The sequence below is a fragment of the Castor canadensis genome, chromosome 2 (genome assembly GCF_047511655.1).
Source record: "Castor canadensis chromosome 2, mCasCan1.hap1v2, whole genome shotgun sequence".
Classification (NCBI taxonomy): Eukaryota; Metazoa; Chordata; class Mammalia; order Rodentia; family Castoridae; genus Castor; species Castor canadensis.
The window spans coordinates 76,708,043-76,724,331 of NC_133387.1; the positions used below are offsets into that span (position 1 = coordinate 76,708,043).

General features: G+C 34.9%; 1 protein-coding gene across 8 annotated transcripts in view; it reads right to left on the bottom strand.

The window, feature by feature from the left end:
- Positions 1-16,289, bottom strand: part of Crppa (CDP-L-ribitol pyrophosphorylase A) — a 294,009-nt gene that overhangs the window by 169,253 nt on the left and 108,467 nt on the right. For 7 of the 8 annotated variants that reach the window (XR_012445225.1, XR_012445224.1, XM_074065075.1 and 4 more), the window contains exon 7: positions 245-334. The exons of the other annotated variant lie outside the window; for it this stretch is intronic. Coding sequence is in view for 5 of the 7 variants with exons in the window: in XM_074065075.1 (XP_073921176.1) it covers positions 245-334 (90 nt within the window). In the remaining 2 variants the exon portion in view is untranslated. The remainder of the gene's footprint in view (positions 1-244; positions 335-16,289) is intronic. 8 annotated transcript variants of the gene reach the window in all.

The window sequence follows — 16,289 nt, forward strand, 5'->3', positions numbered from 1 at the left end:
TTATCTACTTTATACTGAATACAAAACAGAAAATTAAAAATACAGTCTATAGAAATATTATTTGCTTTCAACAACACTTCCCTATTCCAAAAGATAAAAATACAATTTCGAAAAACACACTGACACAATTCATCTGTCAATCTCTTCTGTGCAAATACTTCAGGAACAACAAAATCAATTCTTTTTGTCATTACATTTGTTCATATCGTCAAGTGCTATCAGTTATTTGTATTTTGCTACTTACATTCACACAAGCAAAACTGTAGCATTGCTCCAAGATGTGCTGAGTATCTCTGCCAGCATAACCCAGAGCCCCACATGTGACTTTAACATGCTAGAGGGAAAGACACACAGGAAAAAATTTACAGCTAGAAAGACCAAATATGATCATAAACTACTTTACTACAAAACAGCATATAACTGTTACAAGGCCAGCATCTAAAACCCAGGACTGTATTAAACAATGAATTCAGATTGAAGATTATCAGGCTACCAAAGTCATTTCAATTAGGCCATGAATAATGAACATTACTTTAACAAGCAAGAGTGCAGGAAACTGCTTCAGATAGGAACAATGTAGGAGACACAGAAAATACTCACGAACAGGCAAGTAGTCTGGTTTACATTATATGAAGAATTTATTGCAGAGGATGTCGAAGAACTAAAATAGAAAGGTTGGCTAGACAGGGATGGTTGAAACACGGAAGGATATTAAACACCACAGTTACAAAGAATAGATGTCACTAAACCAGGAATGACTGAGGGCAGGAAGAATAATATGAAATTATAAGAACACCATTGAGAAAGAAATAAGACTTGAACTTGGACAATAATAATGAAGACCAAAGACAGTCTGCCAAAGATCTTATTACAAGAGGCTGTCTCAGACTACATTTAGGAGAGACAGTACATATGTTTTACAAATTTCTTAATAAGATTGTTTCTTTTTAACTTGGCATTCTAATTTACTTACTACAAGTTTTTGTATTATAACAATATAAACAAAAACTTAAGAAATACTACACAGGGGTATTTTATATCTCTGCTGTAACAATTTCCCAGGAACTCATATTTCAGTGGTTCTTACTGGCATTATATTTATACTACTTTATAATTTATAGTTCTAAAAATCAATGTTATTTCCATTTAAAACTCTTATTGAACACAAAGGTCAAAGAGTACTATTTACAAAAAAAAATAAGAGAATTTCTATGTCATCAGCTCTACATTACTACTACAACAGAAATCAGCTTCCACAGTGCAACATTAAATTTGATCAAGGAATTAATTACATCTTCTCGATATTACAGGGACACAATTTTTCATGGTTCTCTCATGTAGCCAAATGTTTTCAAAGGCTTTAACAGCTAATTTGCTCTAGATGTTTGCATAACAGAGCAACTTGCCAGGACAGACATGTCCTTTCCTAGAGATTTGCTTGTTTTCCAGAAAGTAATGATGGAGACCTGAATCCCCTCAGAGCAGATTTACATGACATTCCAGAGTCATAAAGATAACGTCTCCCTTGTAACAGGAGGATATCATCAGCCCATGTGTAAGGCCTGAATTTCCTAATATCAAGGTACTTTGGAATACATCCCATTGCCAGACAACAACTAACTCTGACTGCATATCTCTGTGGGAGTTCCAATTCAGTAAGCCAGCACTAGACTATTATTCCAACTACTGCTATGTCTGTGAATATATATAAATCATCTTTACTCTGACCCTGAAATGACAGGTCTTCTTCTAGTATCAATGGTACTGTGTCAGGCAGAATTGCTTGCATGTGAGGAAGGCTATCATCTTAGATCCTGACAAGTTTCTGACTTGACAGATGTAAATTAAGACAACCACACACAGCAGCAGACTTCACTTCAACAAATGTGCCTAAGTGAATTCTGAATTCAGAAAACAATTAATTACTTTAAAATTTTTGTGAGCATATACATTAATGAGATCTATAATAAGAACATGAGGCATATTCTGATTTAGTCTTTTACACAAAAAAATTAGGTAAAATCCTGAGGACAAGATCTAGAGTCTTTGAAAAAAGAAGCATTCATGTTTTTAATCAATAAAAATCCTTAACAAAAAGTTCAAAACTTTACTACCAATGTTTTTTAAAGGAAAATGGCTCGTGTCAAGAAAAATTGTGTATGGCTCGCAGAGCGGCTCAAAAGGTAGAACGCCTGCCTAGCAAGCATGAGAGTCCAAGTTCAAACACCAGTACTGCCAATGAAATGAAGAAGAAAGAAGAAAGGAGAAGGAGGAGGAGGAGGAAGAGGAAGAGGAAGAGGAAGGAGGAGTAAGAGGAGGAGAAGGTATATATTCGTAAAATCAACAATGTGGAAAAGTTTTTTGAAAAGTTGAAAAAGAAAACAAAGCCAGGTGCTGGTGGCTCTCAACTATAATCCTAATTACCTGGGAGGCTAAAATTGGGAGGATCGTGATTTTTGACCCCAGCCTGGGAAAAGAGTTTATAAGACTCCACCTCAACCAAAAGCAGAACTTGCCTGTCACCCCAAGCTCCATGGGAGGCTGAGATCAGAAGGATCAAGGTTCTAGTCTAGCTAGGGAAAAAAATTTGTGAGACTCCATCTCAACAGAAAAAAAACTCAGTGTAGTGGCACATACCTGTCATTCTAGCTATGGAGGGAAGCATAAAATACAATCACAGTCCAGGCCATCCTGGGAATAAAGCAAGACAACTATCTCAAGAATAACCAGAGCAAAAAGGGCTGGAGGAGTGGCTCTAGCAGTGCAGTATCTGCCTTGCAAACGTAAAACTCTGAGTTCAAACCCCAGTACCACCAAAAAAAAATAAAATAAAATAAAAATCTAAAAACTCAAAAATACCACTTCAAAGAATCACTGACAGTTGGATAGGAATCACTCTGACAATTTTCAGTTTTCTGTGAACAAGATATGCAAGGACAAAACGATTCACTAAAAGCATGGGATTGTAATGTCTATTTCCTTTTGTAATTATGACAATAAAAGAAAATCAAACACAGTATAACTAAAGGCATTAGTTATACTAATTAACTTCATTTAATTCTTCATATTCAAAGAGGTTAGTTTCCAATGGTTAAGAGTGATATCACCTCACCAACAACACATTTGACAACACAATTCACTTGTCAATATTGACTTCCTCCTACAAAAAAGTAGGAGAGAATACATTTTTTTTTTTTGTTAACTTTTTTTTTGGCAGCACTGGGGTTTGAATTCTGGGTCTCATGCCAGCCCTTTTTGGAGATGGGTTTTTACAAGATGGATCTCAAGAGCTATTTGCCTGGGCAGGCTTCACAGCTCCAGTCTCCTGATCTCTACCTCTTGAGTAGCTAGGATTACAGGCATGAGCCACACGAGCCTGGCTTGAGAGAACACATTTTAAATTCCACCAACAGCCTAGTTCTGGCTCATATTTTTATTCTGATGAGGTATCATGTTCTATTCTGTGGTGTGTTTCTACTTCTAATAAGCTAGTCAGTTATAGAGTTGTATTCTTCTAGTTTTAATTTTATTTCCTTAGTTATTCACTGTTAGTCTCTTGGAATCTTTAGAGTTTTTTAAGCTTCTTGAATTCAGCTTCTTACTCAGCTCTATAGAATAATCAAGTATGAGAATATCTGGGGACCAAGAGATGTCTGAGCATTCTTGCAGACTTATTTCATCTGATTTTTTTCTTGTGGTATGATTACTTTCTAATTGTATAGTCTTCTGGTTCTTTTCTATGAATTGGAGAGTTTTAAAAAAATGGCAGACACTGAAAAACATCAAAGATCCACAAAGAACTGGGGACTTTCTACAGTTGAGGGCCATTTTACTTTACTATCACAAACACTGAGCTCATGTTTGCCTGTGGCAACTTTAACCCATATTGACTTCAATATATACTTGTTTCTTTATAAAAGCTATTTCATGTTTCTTAAACTTTATTAGTAGTAGTTAAAGCTTGTATTCTCAGATGGGTGCTGTGGTTCACACCTGTAATCCTGGCTGCTTATGAGACAGAATTAAAGCGGATCTCAGTTTGATGTCAGCTTGGACAAAAGGTTAGCAAGACCCCATCTCAATCAATAAGCTGGACATAGTGGTACTTGCCTGTGGTCCCAGCTATGTAGGAGGCATAGGAAGGAGGATCATGGTCTGAGGCCAACCCCAGGCAAAATGTAAGACCCTACCTAAAAAATAACTAAAAGCAAAAAAAAAGGTTGGGGGACATTTCTCAAGTGGTAGAGTGCCTGCCTAGGAGGTGTTAGGTATTATTTAATTATAATTAAAATACATTTTCTCAGTTATTTGATAAATTTAAAATTCTAATTAAAATACAATATTATTTATCAGCTAATGTTCAAAGACTAAGGCATATGCACACAATATTTTGTTAAAATATTAGTATTTTTGTACTCATAGAAAACACAAGAACTAAACTAAAATTCCTTTCTTCTTTAAACTGAGACTCTTAATAATTATTTCTAGTTAAGTATAATCATTTCTTTTCTGGAAGCTTTACTAGCTTCAATAAAGAGGCAAAGGAGTCTTTGACACCTTTAATAAACAAAGACCACATTAGACAATGCTATTAGGTTGTTTATGAAAAGCTCTGTGGCGTCATCTTATGCTGTCACTACTCATGTTTCCACACTTGCACACAACAAATGGAACAAGCTCCTGGCTAGAACAACTTTTGTTCTGTAAATATTTTTGTTCAATGAACATTTAAACAAAACTTAAAATAATTTTCTAATATGTTCAGTAAAAGTAAAGAAGTATACTAAAAATTAAATATTTTCCCATAACAAATAAAAATGCAGGAAAGACTTGCCATTAATAAATGCAAACATCTGCATAGTCAAAATATTATTTTGATTATGATGGTTTGTTTTAAAAAAAAAAGTTTTAATTTCAACAAGAGTTAGGGCTTAACTAAGGCTGAAAGGCCTTAGTCCTGTGAGTCAGAGGTTCAAAAATGTGTTTCTGAGAAGCCAACCCTCTTTTTACAGAACATGTTAGTTGCGTCATCTCTGAATCTGAATCCACAATGTCCCACCTCCTTCATATTCAAACAACAGCCCTAATGTGAATATAAACAAGGGAGTTGTAGAAAGATAAGGGTTTTTTTTTTTTTTCTCCTCTGTGGACAGGCTAGCTTTATATAAACTATAGCCCCAATCATGAAGGCTGAGTTGATGGAGTAAGGCAGTGACCCTCCACTTCATAGAGTGCCACCATAAAACCCATATCCTGCCAGGCACTGGTGGCTCACACCTGCAATCCCAGCTACTCAGGAGGCAGAGATCAAGAAGCCAGCTGGGGCAAATAGCTAGCAAGACCCGATCTCAAAAAACCCATCACAAAAAAAGGGCTGGTGGGGTGGCTCAAGGTATAGGCCCTGAGTTCAAGCCCCAGTACCAAAGAAGAAAAAAAAAATATATATATATATATGTGGTTTTATATATATATATATATATATATATCTCCTAACCAGCTTGTTATACCAGTGACATCTTGATATACTTCCAATTAGGCAAAAGAGTACAATAATCAATGGGCTGTTACGTCATACTGTTGCTACATCTCAATTCCTCATCACACAGGGAAATGGGTCATAATTCCCTAATTATACCTCTTAAAAGTCACACAACACAAAGATCAAAGTCCAGCATGCAGCCTTGAAGTTCCCTGTGCTACACAATGCACTAAACACTGTCTCTGTTCCTGAGTTTATGGGCTTCTCAACAATCACTGTTCTAGAAAGTCAATAGTCCCCGTTTGCTGCTATTCCAGTCTTCTTAACTTCCTTCCACTTGCAGATGACACTTTAACATATTATCAAATCTCCATCATGCCTTTACATTTAATATCTTACATTTATTGAAGATTTATCATTTGTCAGAGTTTTTACTAAATATTTTAAACAATTATATATTGAAACCACACAGCATAGCAATGCATAGGCAGGTATTATCATTGTCCTTCTGTTTTGGATAAAGAAGCTGAAGCAAAGAAGTTGAAGTAACTTATCCAAGATCATCAGTCCATTAGGGAATGAAGTATTAGACTCCTTCAGCACACAAATCTAAAACATGCTGGGCATCAGTATTACTCCAGGTACTTTTACCTTATCATGGAAGTCACAAGACCATTATTCAGAGGAATAGGACACTACAGGAACGAAAGTCAACACCTGATCTAGAAGAAACACCAAATCTGGAAGAAATTAAGTGAGTATTAACTATCTTAATTGCTGGTTCACATGATCTAACTCAGATCATTTTTTCGGGTCCTGGACAGGGAAGAAACTATAAAAAAAAATGTGTCTTCCAAGTCAAGTCTTCAGATTTGATATTGGTGAAGGTCAGGTGCTTTGAAACGCTGCATCCAATAGATGCTGAACAACTGGTAGACAGGATTGGTATTGCAATATTCCTTAAGAACAACTCCCTTGAAGATCAACTACTGTTTTGAGGCAAAACTGCAGACTGTGGAATAGAAAATAAAACACCTAATCCTAACAAAGATGAGCCCCTACCAAAGAAGAATTCAAGATTCTCACTTTATTACACATATTATATATCCAAAGCTGGATATTGTCCAAACAAAATATAAAGCTACCAAATACAAATCTGATCAAGATAATCTTTCTGCTGAGTTTTTGTACAGCAGTAGACTATTATACAATAATATGGTCAATCAACAGTGTTATAAGTAAATGGGAGATTATGGGCATTTATTCATAAATCACGTTTGGCAAGCACAATTTGGAATATTTTACCTAGCCAATGTAACAAAAGACAATGTCATTCTAAAGGTACATACATTAATATGATCTGTTCATGTTTAATAATAATGCATAAAACATTCGCAAGTTAAGAATTCACAAGGTAACTGATACTAATCCTATCTGTCTTAACTAAAACAACAAAGTCATGAAGAGTAGTGTAACCTGGCTAGTGATGTGTTAAGGTTTCCTTTATCTCATCAATAAATATTTATTGAGGGATAGATTGCACATACAGACAGTATCAATGAATAAAGGATTTCTACCATCAAGGATCTTATTATATTCAACTGCAAAGATAAAGTTTAGCTCTATGATTCCCAAATTTTATTGTGTATCAGAATCCCTGGTAATGTTGAAAATACAGATTTTGATTTTCTTAGATATGGAATGGTGTCTAAAAGTCAACATTTTTAATAAGCTTCCAGTTGATGCTGATAGTAACTGGTCCATATATAACATTCTGAAGCAGAAACAGATTAGATCATCTAAAATCACATTAATCTGAAAGGACTCTCATTTTGAATTGATACATTTATGGAGGAATCTGTCCCATCTAACCATTCCAAGACAACTTTTAACATTGACAAAACCAAAACTACTGCCTTTTTGCATCATCTAAAATTAGTGACCTAAATCTTTATACATCCACCAGCATAATAAAAATAAATGACTAAAAGAGAATATTTTGGTTTGTTCTCTTTCTTCTTATTTCTTGTTTCTCTGTTTTGTTTTGTTTTGTTTTGTTTTGTTTGTAGAGAGACAGGATCTCTCTACATAGCCCATATTGGCCTCAAACTCCCAATCCTCCTGCCTCAGCCAGCTAAGTGCAGTAATTAGAGGCATGTACCATCACACACCCATCAAATTAATGAATTTATTACTTCAACACTTCAACTAATTTCCCTTCAAATTCTAACCTAATTTTTATATGAATAAAGTTTAATTTTTTTCTAAGTAATATGGACACAGCCTAGAAGTATGTAGAAGATTCATTACTGTTAAAAGTGTATGTAACAAATAATATTGTAGGCAAATATCATTAACTTTAAATTACTGAGTAAAATCAACCATTATATTTCTTCAAGCCTTAAGTAGTATACAAGCTGTATTTTCCCGTTAAATAGATATGTTAGATTTACATAAAAAATTGTCATGTCATATAACATTCTTTTATCAAAACACATATTAGTAGCCTATTTAATAGGTGTTATTTAGCCTATATCCTCAAAATATTTTAAAACATTAAAGATAAATTATATTTTCAACAAGATAGTGAAAATATGACATGTTTCAGAGGTCTGTAAACATATTTGTACCAAAGGATATTTTAAAGCAGGACTTTTCTAAACAATACAGAAAGGTAGATTCAAATCTCAATGTGGCATCTTATTACCTATAGTCTGAAGAATTTTTAGATGGGTCCGCTTCTTCAGCCCTCTGCTAATTCCTGCCACAGTGCTTGTTGCTCTATCATTTCCTCTGTTTTTCTGACATGCTACCCATCACAATTTCATCACTGTTGCTGACTCCGCTTCATCTAATCTCTGTGGCATCTGCAACCTGCCCTTCCCTTCCATTCCCTCTGGTGGTGAGTATAGTGCTTTCTTCTCGTTAGGAAATCAATTAGAACTTCTTGGGTGTACTTAGTGTTTTAGACTCTTCTCAACTATTCACATGATTGATAGATGCCCAGCGGCTACCTCTTTATCTACAGAAATATATCTGGCCGATGTCCAGGCAGAGAGGTATTCCAGAAGCTTGCTTGTTCTTTGTCCTATTATCATTAACCACAACTATTTAGCTGACTCCCACCATACATCTAGCACAGTGTAAGGGATTGGTGATAAGCAGTGGTGAAAGAGATATGCAAAATAACAATAAAAAGTAGGATATACAGAATGGCAACATTGTTGGTGAGTACCTTTCCAAGAACTAGAAAAATTAAAACAATTTCATAGGAAAAGTAATAACACACTAAGCCTTAAAACATAAAATTAATAAGTGAGGAAGATACACAATCTAATAGGCGAAAGAGAAGCAAAACACTACACATTTCAAGATCTGACCAATCATGAATCGTGATAATGATAACAGTGAGAGAAATGCTCAGTATAGACATGCATTGTCTTAAATGACTGTAAGGACTTTGTTTGACTATGTGTATGGAGTAGTCACTTCAGATAGTGTCAATGTAAGACAGGAAAAAAGAAGGAATTTTACACCAAGTGGGATGGACAAGTTCTTAGTTGTAGGTCTTGGAAACAAGTTTTCAGGTGACTAAATGCCATGGATAATTTATTCTGAACACGAATTCAAAGAGATGTATTTAGCTCTGTTTTTCTAGATCCACTAAATCTCTGAAACCATTATTTAGCTAATGACAGTAGAACAATATCTGCTTTCTGGCATTGTAATCTAAAATTATACTTCATGTAAACAGTTGAAATGAACTACATCTCCTAACTCAATTATTAGAGGAAGCATTAATGAATGTAAACTGGTATTTTTCAAACATCATATATTCTATAACCAGAGTCATGAAATCAATAAAATGAAGGGAAATTGGTAAGTAAACTGCAAAACTACAGCTCAGTTTAAATAAGTTAGTGTGTACATCCTTACTGAAGTCAACTGTTGAAGCCATGTGTGCCTGTAATCGCAGGAGGCAGAAGCAGGAGGACCATGAGCTGAAGACTGGTGTGGGCTATCTAGGGAGTTCAAGGACAGGCTAGGCTATGGGTCAAGATCTTGTCTTTAAAAAAATCTATTGAACTATAATCAAAAAGTGGCTTCTTTCCGTTGCAGTGTTGGGATCAAACCCAAGGTCTTGTGCATGCTGACTAGCTACTCTACCACTGTGCTACATCCCCAGCCAGAAAGAGCAACTTTTCAATATTCTATACACATTTTCCTTATAGAAGTATGTATTATGTGCATAAAATCAATTTCTTGATTTAGGATATAAGACCTGACTTCACAAATGTATGTCTAATACTAACTGTTGGCATTTTCTGTTTTTGCATTTTTAATTTAGCAAAATGTCTACAACTTGTGAGCAATGACATAGTTTTCCTAAGTGGACAAGGATGCAAAAGAACATTTTTTTTTAATTAACTGAATATTCTAGGAAGAATAACAATTCAACAGGTTCTTATGTCTCAAGAATAAAAAGCCAAAGATATGTTAAATACACAGAAAAAATAAAGTGACATTTAGAGAAGATTAGCTTAGCTAATCTTCATTAATAATCATGTTATAAAACCATGACAACCACTTATAATTATGTACTGATTTTATTAAATGCAGCATGGACATAATTAATACCATCTTGAGTAACTGTACAGTCCAATAAGTTTGGACACTTTTCCTCTCTGGAGAACTCATCAGAAAATCTGGCTAACATCCAAACAAACCAAGTGGATTTAATGGGATGGTCTTCAGCTGTTTTCTAGTCTTATACACACACATACATACCACATCCTTAAAGTGAATTACTGTTGCCACCGTTCAGAATCAGAGGTTCAAGAGAAGAAGAAACTTTACAGTGTCATATCACTCTGTTCAATACTAAAAAATGAAAAACACTGAATCTTCAGATTAAAATGTCATTTGTATCAAAATAAGAATTAAATAACTATTTTGAAAAAAAATCTTAAAATGCTGTTATAGCTTAAATCACTGTTTCATTTCTGCTTTTCCTCTGACTTCATTTGCTGTTTTAATAGTATTGTTTGAGTAATGTAATACACAGACTTTAGTGAGGTCTGTAACAGAAGGCACGGAGCCACACACTCGACACAACCTGGAAGGCAGTAAGACAAATAAACTAGGTATCATAGAGCAGTTCCAACAAAACCAGAGCATGCTTTTACCCAGGAAAACAAACGATCTTCAGTTATACCCTGCTTGTCGTTTGTGGTTACACAAAACAGTAATCAAATTATGTGCTCTGGGAAACAGAAATGAGTGGATAAGCAAAATACACAAAAAGCCTCAATAGTCCCTGCTCACTCAGGATATGTAAAACAGTGTTCTTTAGGAACTTCATTTCTCTTATTACAGGAATAAATATTGGACTGAACATGCTTATGTGCATTTAGGGGTAATGTTATGTATAGAAAGATTAAATACTCCATGCTTCCTCCTCTAGAAGGAAGCAGCAGCAGCCAGTATGAACTTTTTTATAAAACAAAACTGGATCATCCATTTCCTGCTAAAGTCCTCTATCTCTTCAATTTGCTCTTAAGACAAAATATAAAATAATAATAATAGCAGCAACTGTAGTAACCTCAGCATAACCTACAAGGCTGCCTCTGTTTCTGTTCCCATCTTTACTCTCATCTCCCACACTCCATTTCCATTCCAACCACAGACCCTATACTTCAGTCCCCATGACTAAAGCCCTTAATGTGACTTTCACACACTGTTCCTTCTGCCTCACTCTTTAAATTGATGTAACTCCTGGTTACACTTTTAGGCTTAACTAAATAGCATGTCTTCTCAGAGATTTCATGCACTGTCCTCCACCTCCAACAAATGTTTTTCATGGCTCTTACATAAGTGCAGTTTACTTTTCCTCAGAATATGCATATAATCTGTGATTAAGCATCCTTTTATATTTGTATACATTTGTTGTTATATTTCAAACTGTACAATATAGTCCTTAAGGTCACAAAAGCATACTTCAGTTCAATGTTCTATACTCAGTGACTCTATCATTAGGTGAGGAAGGATAGATAGGTGAAGTGACAGAAAAATTAAAAATAATAAACATTAAAAATGCCAAACTCAAAAAATAGAACTATGATGTAAACTGAAAACCAGAGCAGCAAGCTCTCTTTATACTACTTCCTTTTAGATGTTAAGTTACAAGAATAGGAAGAAAGAAAGATGCTGTCTGCACCTGCCTTCTCCTCTGAGATGTTAAGAAACTACAAATGGTAAAAAGACAGAAAATTGGAAGGTATGTCTGGCAAATGGGAGCCCACAAACTCCTTAGTCTCCCTGTGTTTGGGGTAGGTCTAGATCACATCCCATGTTTCAAAATAATAAACAGCATCCAGAACCACTGTCTCTAATTCGGGGTTACTAGGCTACACGATAACATGTATTTACCCAGCTCACAGAACATAAAACTCATAAAAAGTCTGTCATTTTTGAGATTAACTCCCATCCCTGCACTTCAAGCAGAAGGTGCTTTTCTCTCCCTTTTTTTGTCTCATTTCTCCCTATTTTATCCTGGTACACCAAAATTAACCCTTGCTAAAACTTCAAAATTGTGAGACTATTTCATGAAACTCCTTGAAATTCTTTTCATTGTAGATCTCAAGTTCCTGTGATTTTGTGTGTAATCAGGGAAGCAGAACCCTCTCATCTGGTAACAATAGACATTAGATGGTACATAAATTAATGAATTAAAGAACAAAAGCTTAATTGCATCTTCCTACTTAGACATTCCTTACTACTTTCAAAACAGCAAGCTATTTTTCAATAATTGCCTTTCATCCCTGTCTACCACCCTGATGTAGCTCTCTGAAGCAGGTAGGTACTATGAAACAGTTCACAGTCCTTAAAGGAAAATCTAAGGAGTATGGTATGACTGATAATAAAGTCCTACAATTTAAGTGTGAGTGAAAAATGCATGTGGCAGAGTAGGAGAAGTGTCTCTTCACCAATTCGCTCTTTAGCTTCCTTTTTCAGCAACCTCTCCCATGAATTTGGTGCTTTCCATTACATTAGAGTTAGACATTTGGATCATGCCAAAGTATACCACAATATTCTAGCACAGGTAATAACCATAAGCATTCCCTATCTTCCCTTCAGTTTCAATGGGAAACATGTTTTTTCACATCAATAAAACAAGCTTCCCATTGTGTGTTAAGCAGTTCCACACCCACACTGATCTGCCCTATAGATTTCAACAGTGGTGACTTCATCCTTTTTATATGTACTTTTCAAACAGACAAAAGCTCTTGGAGGTTAAAATGTTAAAATATATCAGATTTTGTGTTTGCTGTAAGTTATAGACTGAAAAAATGCCACAAGATAAATGTGTCCTTATAAGGAAAGAGAAAATTTATATAAAAACAAAATAAACCATGAGAACATTCAAACTTCAGTTTTAGTAGTTTTTCATTAGACTTCTAATAGGATAACTGTGGTTGATAACAATTAATTGAATATCTCACAATAGGAAGTAGAATGAATTTTGAATGTTTCCAACATAAAGAAGTAACAAATGCCTGAGATGACAGATATGCTAATTACCCTGATATGGTCATTGTATACTTTTATTGAAATGTTACATTGTAAGGCATACATATATACAATTACTATATGTCAGTTAAAACTTTTTTTAAAAAATTAAAAGTTAATACAAGCACTACTTTAGTTCCTCATTTAAATAAAAAGTCTAATATATCCCCTACGAATGGCCAAAAAAATGCATGAAAAAATGCTTACCATCCCTGGCCATAAAGGAAATGCAAATCAAAACCATACTAAGATTCCACCTCACTCCTGTTAGAATAGCCATCATCAAGAACACCACCAACAACAAATGTTGGTGAGGATGAAGGGAAAAAGGAACCCTCATACCCTGCTGTTGGGAATGTAAGCTAGTACAACTACTTTGGAAAACAATATGGAGGCCTGTTAAAAAATTAAACATAGATCTGCCATATAATCCAGCAATACCACTCCTAGGAATATACCCAAAGGCACCTGCACACCCATGTTTATTGTAGCACTATTTACATAGCCAAGCTATGGAAATAGCCAAGATGCTCCACTACCAACAAATAGATTAAGGAAAATGTGGTATTTATATACAATGGAATTTTATTCAGCCACAAAGAAGAATGAAAGTTTGTCATTCGCAAATAAATGGATGGAACTGGAGAACACCATTGAAGTTAGTCAGGATCAGAAGGCCAAAAATCGCATGTCCTCCCTCATATGCGGATTATAGACCTAAAACAAATGCAGTAATATTATTGGACATGGGTCACACACTAAGAGGAGAATGTGCACGGGAGGAATAGGGAAAGGGAAGGAAACCTAAAACTTGAATGTGGTTGATGTGCTCACTGTAGAGAAGCGAACAAAGTAATCTTAAACTGGCAGAGGCCACTATGGGACAGGGACCAGGAACTAACAAAGAGGTCTGATAGAGATGAACCAATGTGGGTTGTAATACACATGTGCATGGAAGCAACACTAGGAATCTGTCTATATAGCTACCTTTATCTCAAACTAGCAAAAACACTATGTCTTTCTTATTATCATTTTATGTTTTCTCTTCAACAAAATCAGAGACCAAGAGGGCGGAACAGGCACTGTCCAAAAGCTGGGGGGGAGGGGGGAGCAGGTAGTGGAAGGTGGCCTAAACAATGTTTAAACATGTGAGTAAACTTAAAAACAACAAAATAATATTAAAAAAGTAGAAAGATTATAAGTCCAAAACAAAACAAAAAGTCATTATAATTAAGACATAAGATCAGTAATTTCCTTCCTCTTGAATTTATGTATCCTTCTTAGCCTTCTTTATTACATAAGTGAAATTCCTAACTTTGAGTCAAACTTAATTTTTAAAAATAATTCCATAGTTGCTATCTACATCTACTTTATAAATTACATACTGGAAATTGAAGCAAAATGTAAGTGTTTAAAAATAAGAAATGAACAGAAGATCCATTCTATTAAAGAATAAAGTGGGAGAGTATTCTGGAAAACTACATGTGTTATTTTAGTCTTTGAATCTCTGCAGATCCCTTCATAAAAACAGAATGAAAGATGGATATCAAAACCGAAAATCTATAGAAAACATCTTTCACAAAACTAATATTAGTAGGTAGTGATAAATTGCCAGTATCTATAAAAACTCATACAATTTAAAAAACTGAAACAAAAAGCAGAAGAAAAATCAAGGGGCTAGGAAACAAAATAATCATCGGGTACTTTCTGATTAGCTTAACAGGCAATTTTGGGAATAACAACAGAACTAGGAAAATCCTTTATGGGTTGAATACAAAGGAGCAACATGAAAGTTCTCAATTTGAGGCAGGCTAGAAGTAGGGAAAGTTCGGGACTAATACGTATATGTAGGTTGCCTGTGTCTGACTCAGGGACAGCTCTGAGCACCCTCACCTGGCTGGGAACTGCACATGTCCCTCCCCAACTCATTGATTATTGAATGGGAACCACCTGGTTCCTCCCTCCCATTGGTTACCACATGTTTTAACAGTACGTAAAGAAGAAAAGCAGCTCTCTCTGCCAGCAGATTCCATCTGCACCCACTATGCTTCTTTTTGTAGTTCCCTTCCCTAACTTTTAATAAACTCACTTTACACCCATGTGTCCTGCTGTTGGTTCTTCCCAGTGGGACACAAAGAATTCAGAAGTCTTCTGATGACAGATTGCACCATGCTGTTAACAATTTTACTAGGGATTTCTGGGGGCCTGGGTCCAAAGAACATTCAAAACAAACAGACTGAAAAACTCTTGTAGGGCAGAGCACTACTTCAGAGGGCTAGACTGACAAAAGGAGGCAGGTTAGGAATAAAGAATATACAACACCCAGAAGTAAAGGAGGGGGGCAACAGAGGTCTCAAGAAGAATGTTAAGGAAGGAGTATCATGTCATTAAGCTAGAAAATTATTTTGACCTACTGACCTACCCCTTCTGCTCCCCACAATAGATAAAACTATGTTTCTTTAAAAGAAGTAGTAGTACAGCTCTCAAACAAATCTCATATAAGTGTAGTAAGAAGTAAAGGAATAAAAGTAAAAATGCAATGCATGTACATAAGAAAGACCTAATCACAATACAAATGAAAACTACAGCCTAGCATTTAATGAACTAAATGAATTTTTAAAAACTCAGAATTCAAATGACTTAGAAACATAATAACCAGAACAGAAAAAGTGAAATAATTCATTCATTGTACAAATAAGGGGGAAAGTAGAAAGAATAAAAGTACGAAAAGATCATCTCATGCTTGAAAAGAAAAATATGATGTAAAGAAAATTCTAAAAATCAAAAGGGAATTAAGAAAGTTTAAAAACCCAAGAGAAGGTAATAGGTATAGAACATGGGCAAAGAATACATAACCTAAAGAAAGAACTATCTGAAGAAGAAAACTAAAGTAAGAGAAAATAGTAAAAATAACTATGCCATAAGAACTTTCATTAAAATAAAAAAACTACATGATAAAAAAACACATTATACACCCAGGAATATCAACCAGAAATAGCCATTATGGAGAAAATTTTTTAAAGTAATTGAGCTTTAAAGGAAAAAAATCTTTGGGCATCTAGGAAAAGAAAGTCAGTCACATATAAGACAAAAATAAATCTGATTTTCAACACTTGATAAAAACACTTTATGAAGAAAATGGATTTTCGAGGAAAAAATTTTGAAGATTTTTTTTGTTTTAATCAAGCCAAATTACATCAAGGATTTTAAGCAATGAAATATTTTTATTTAAATGAAAGAA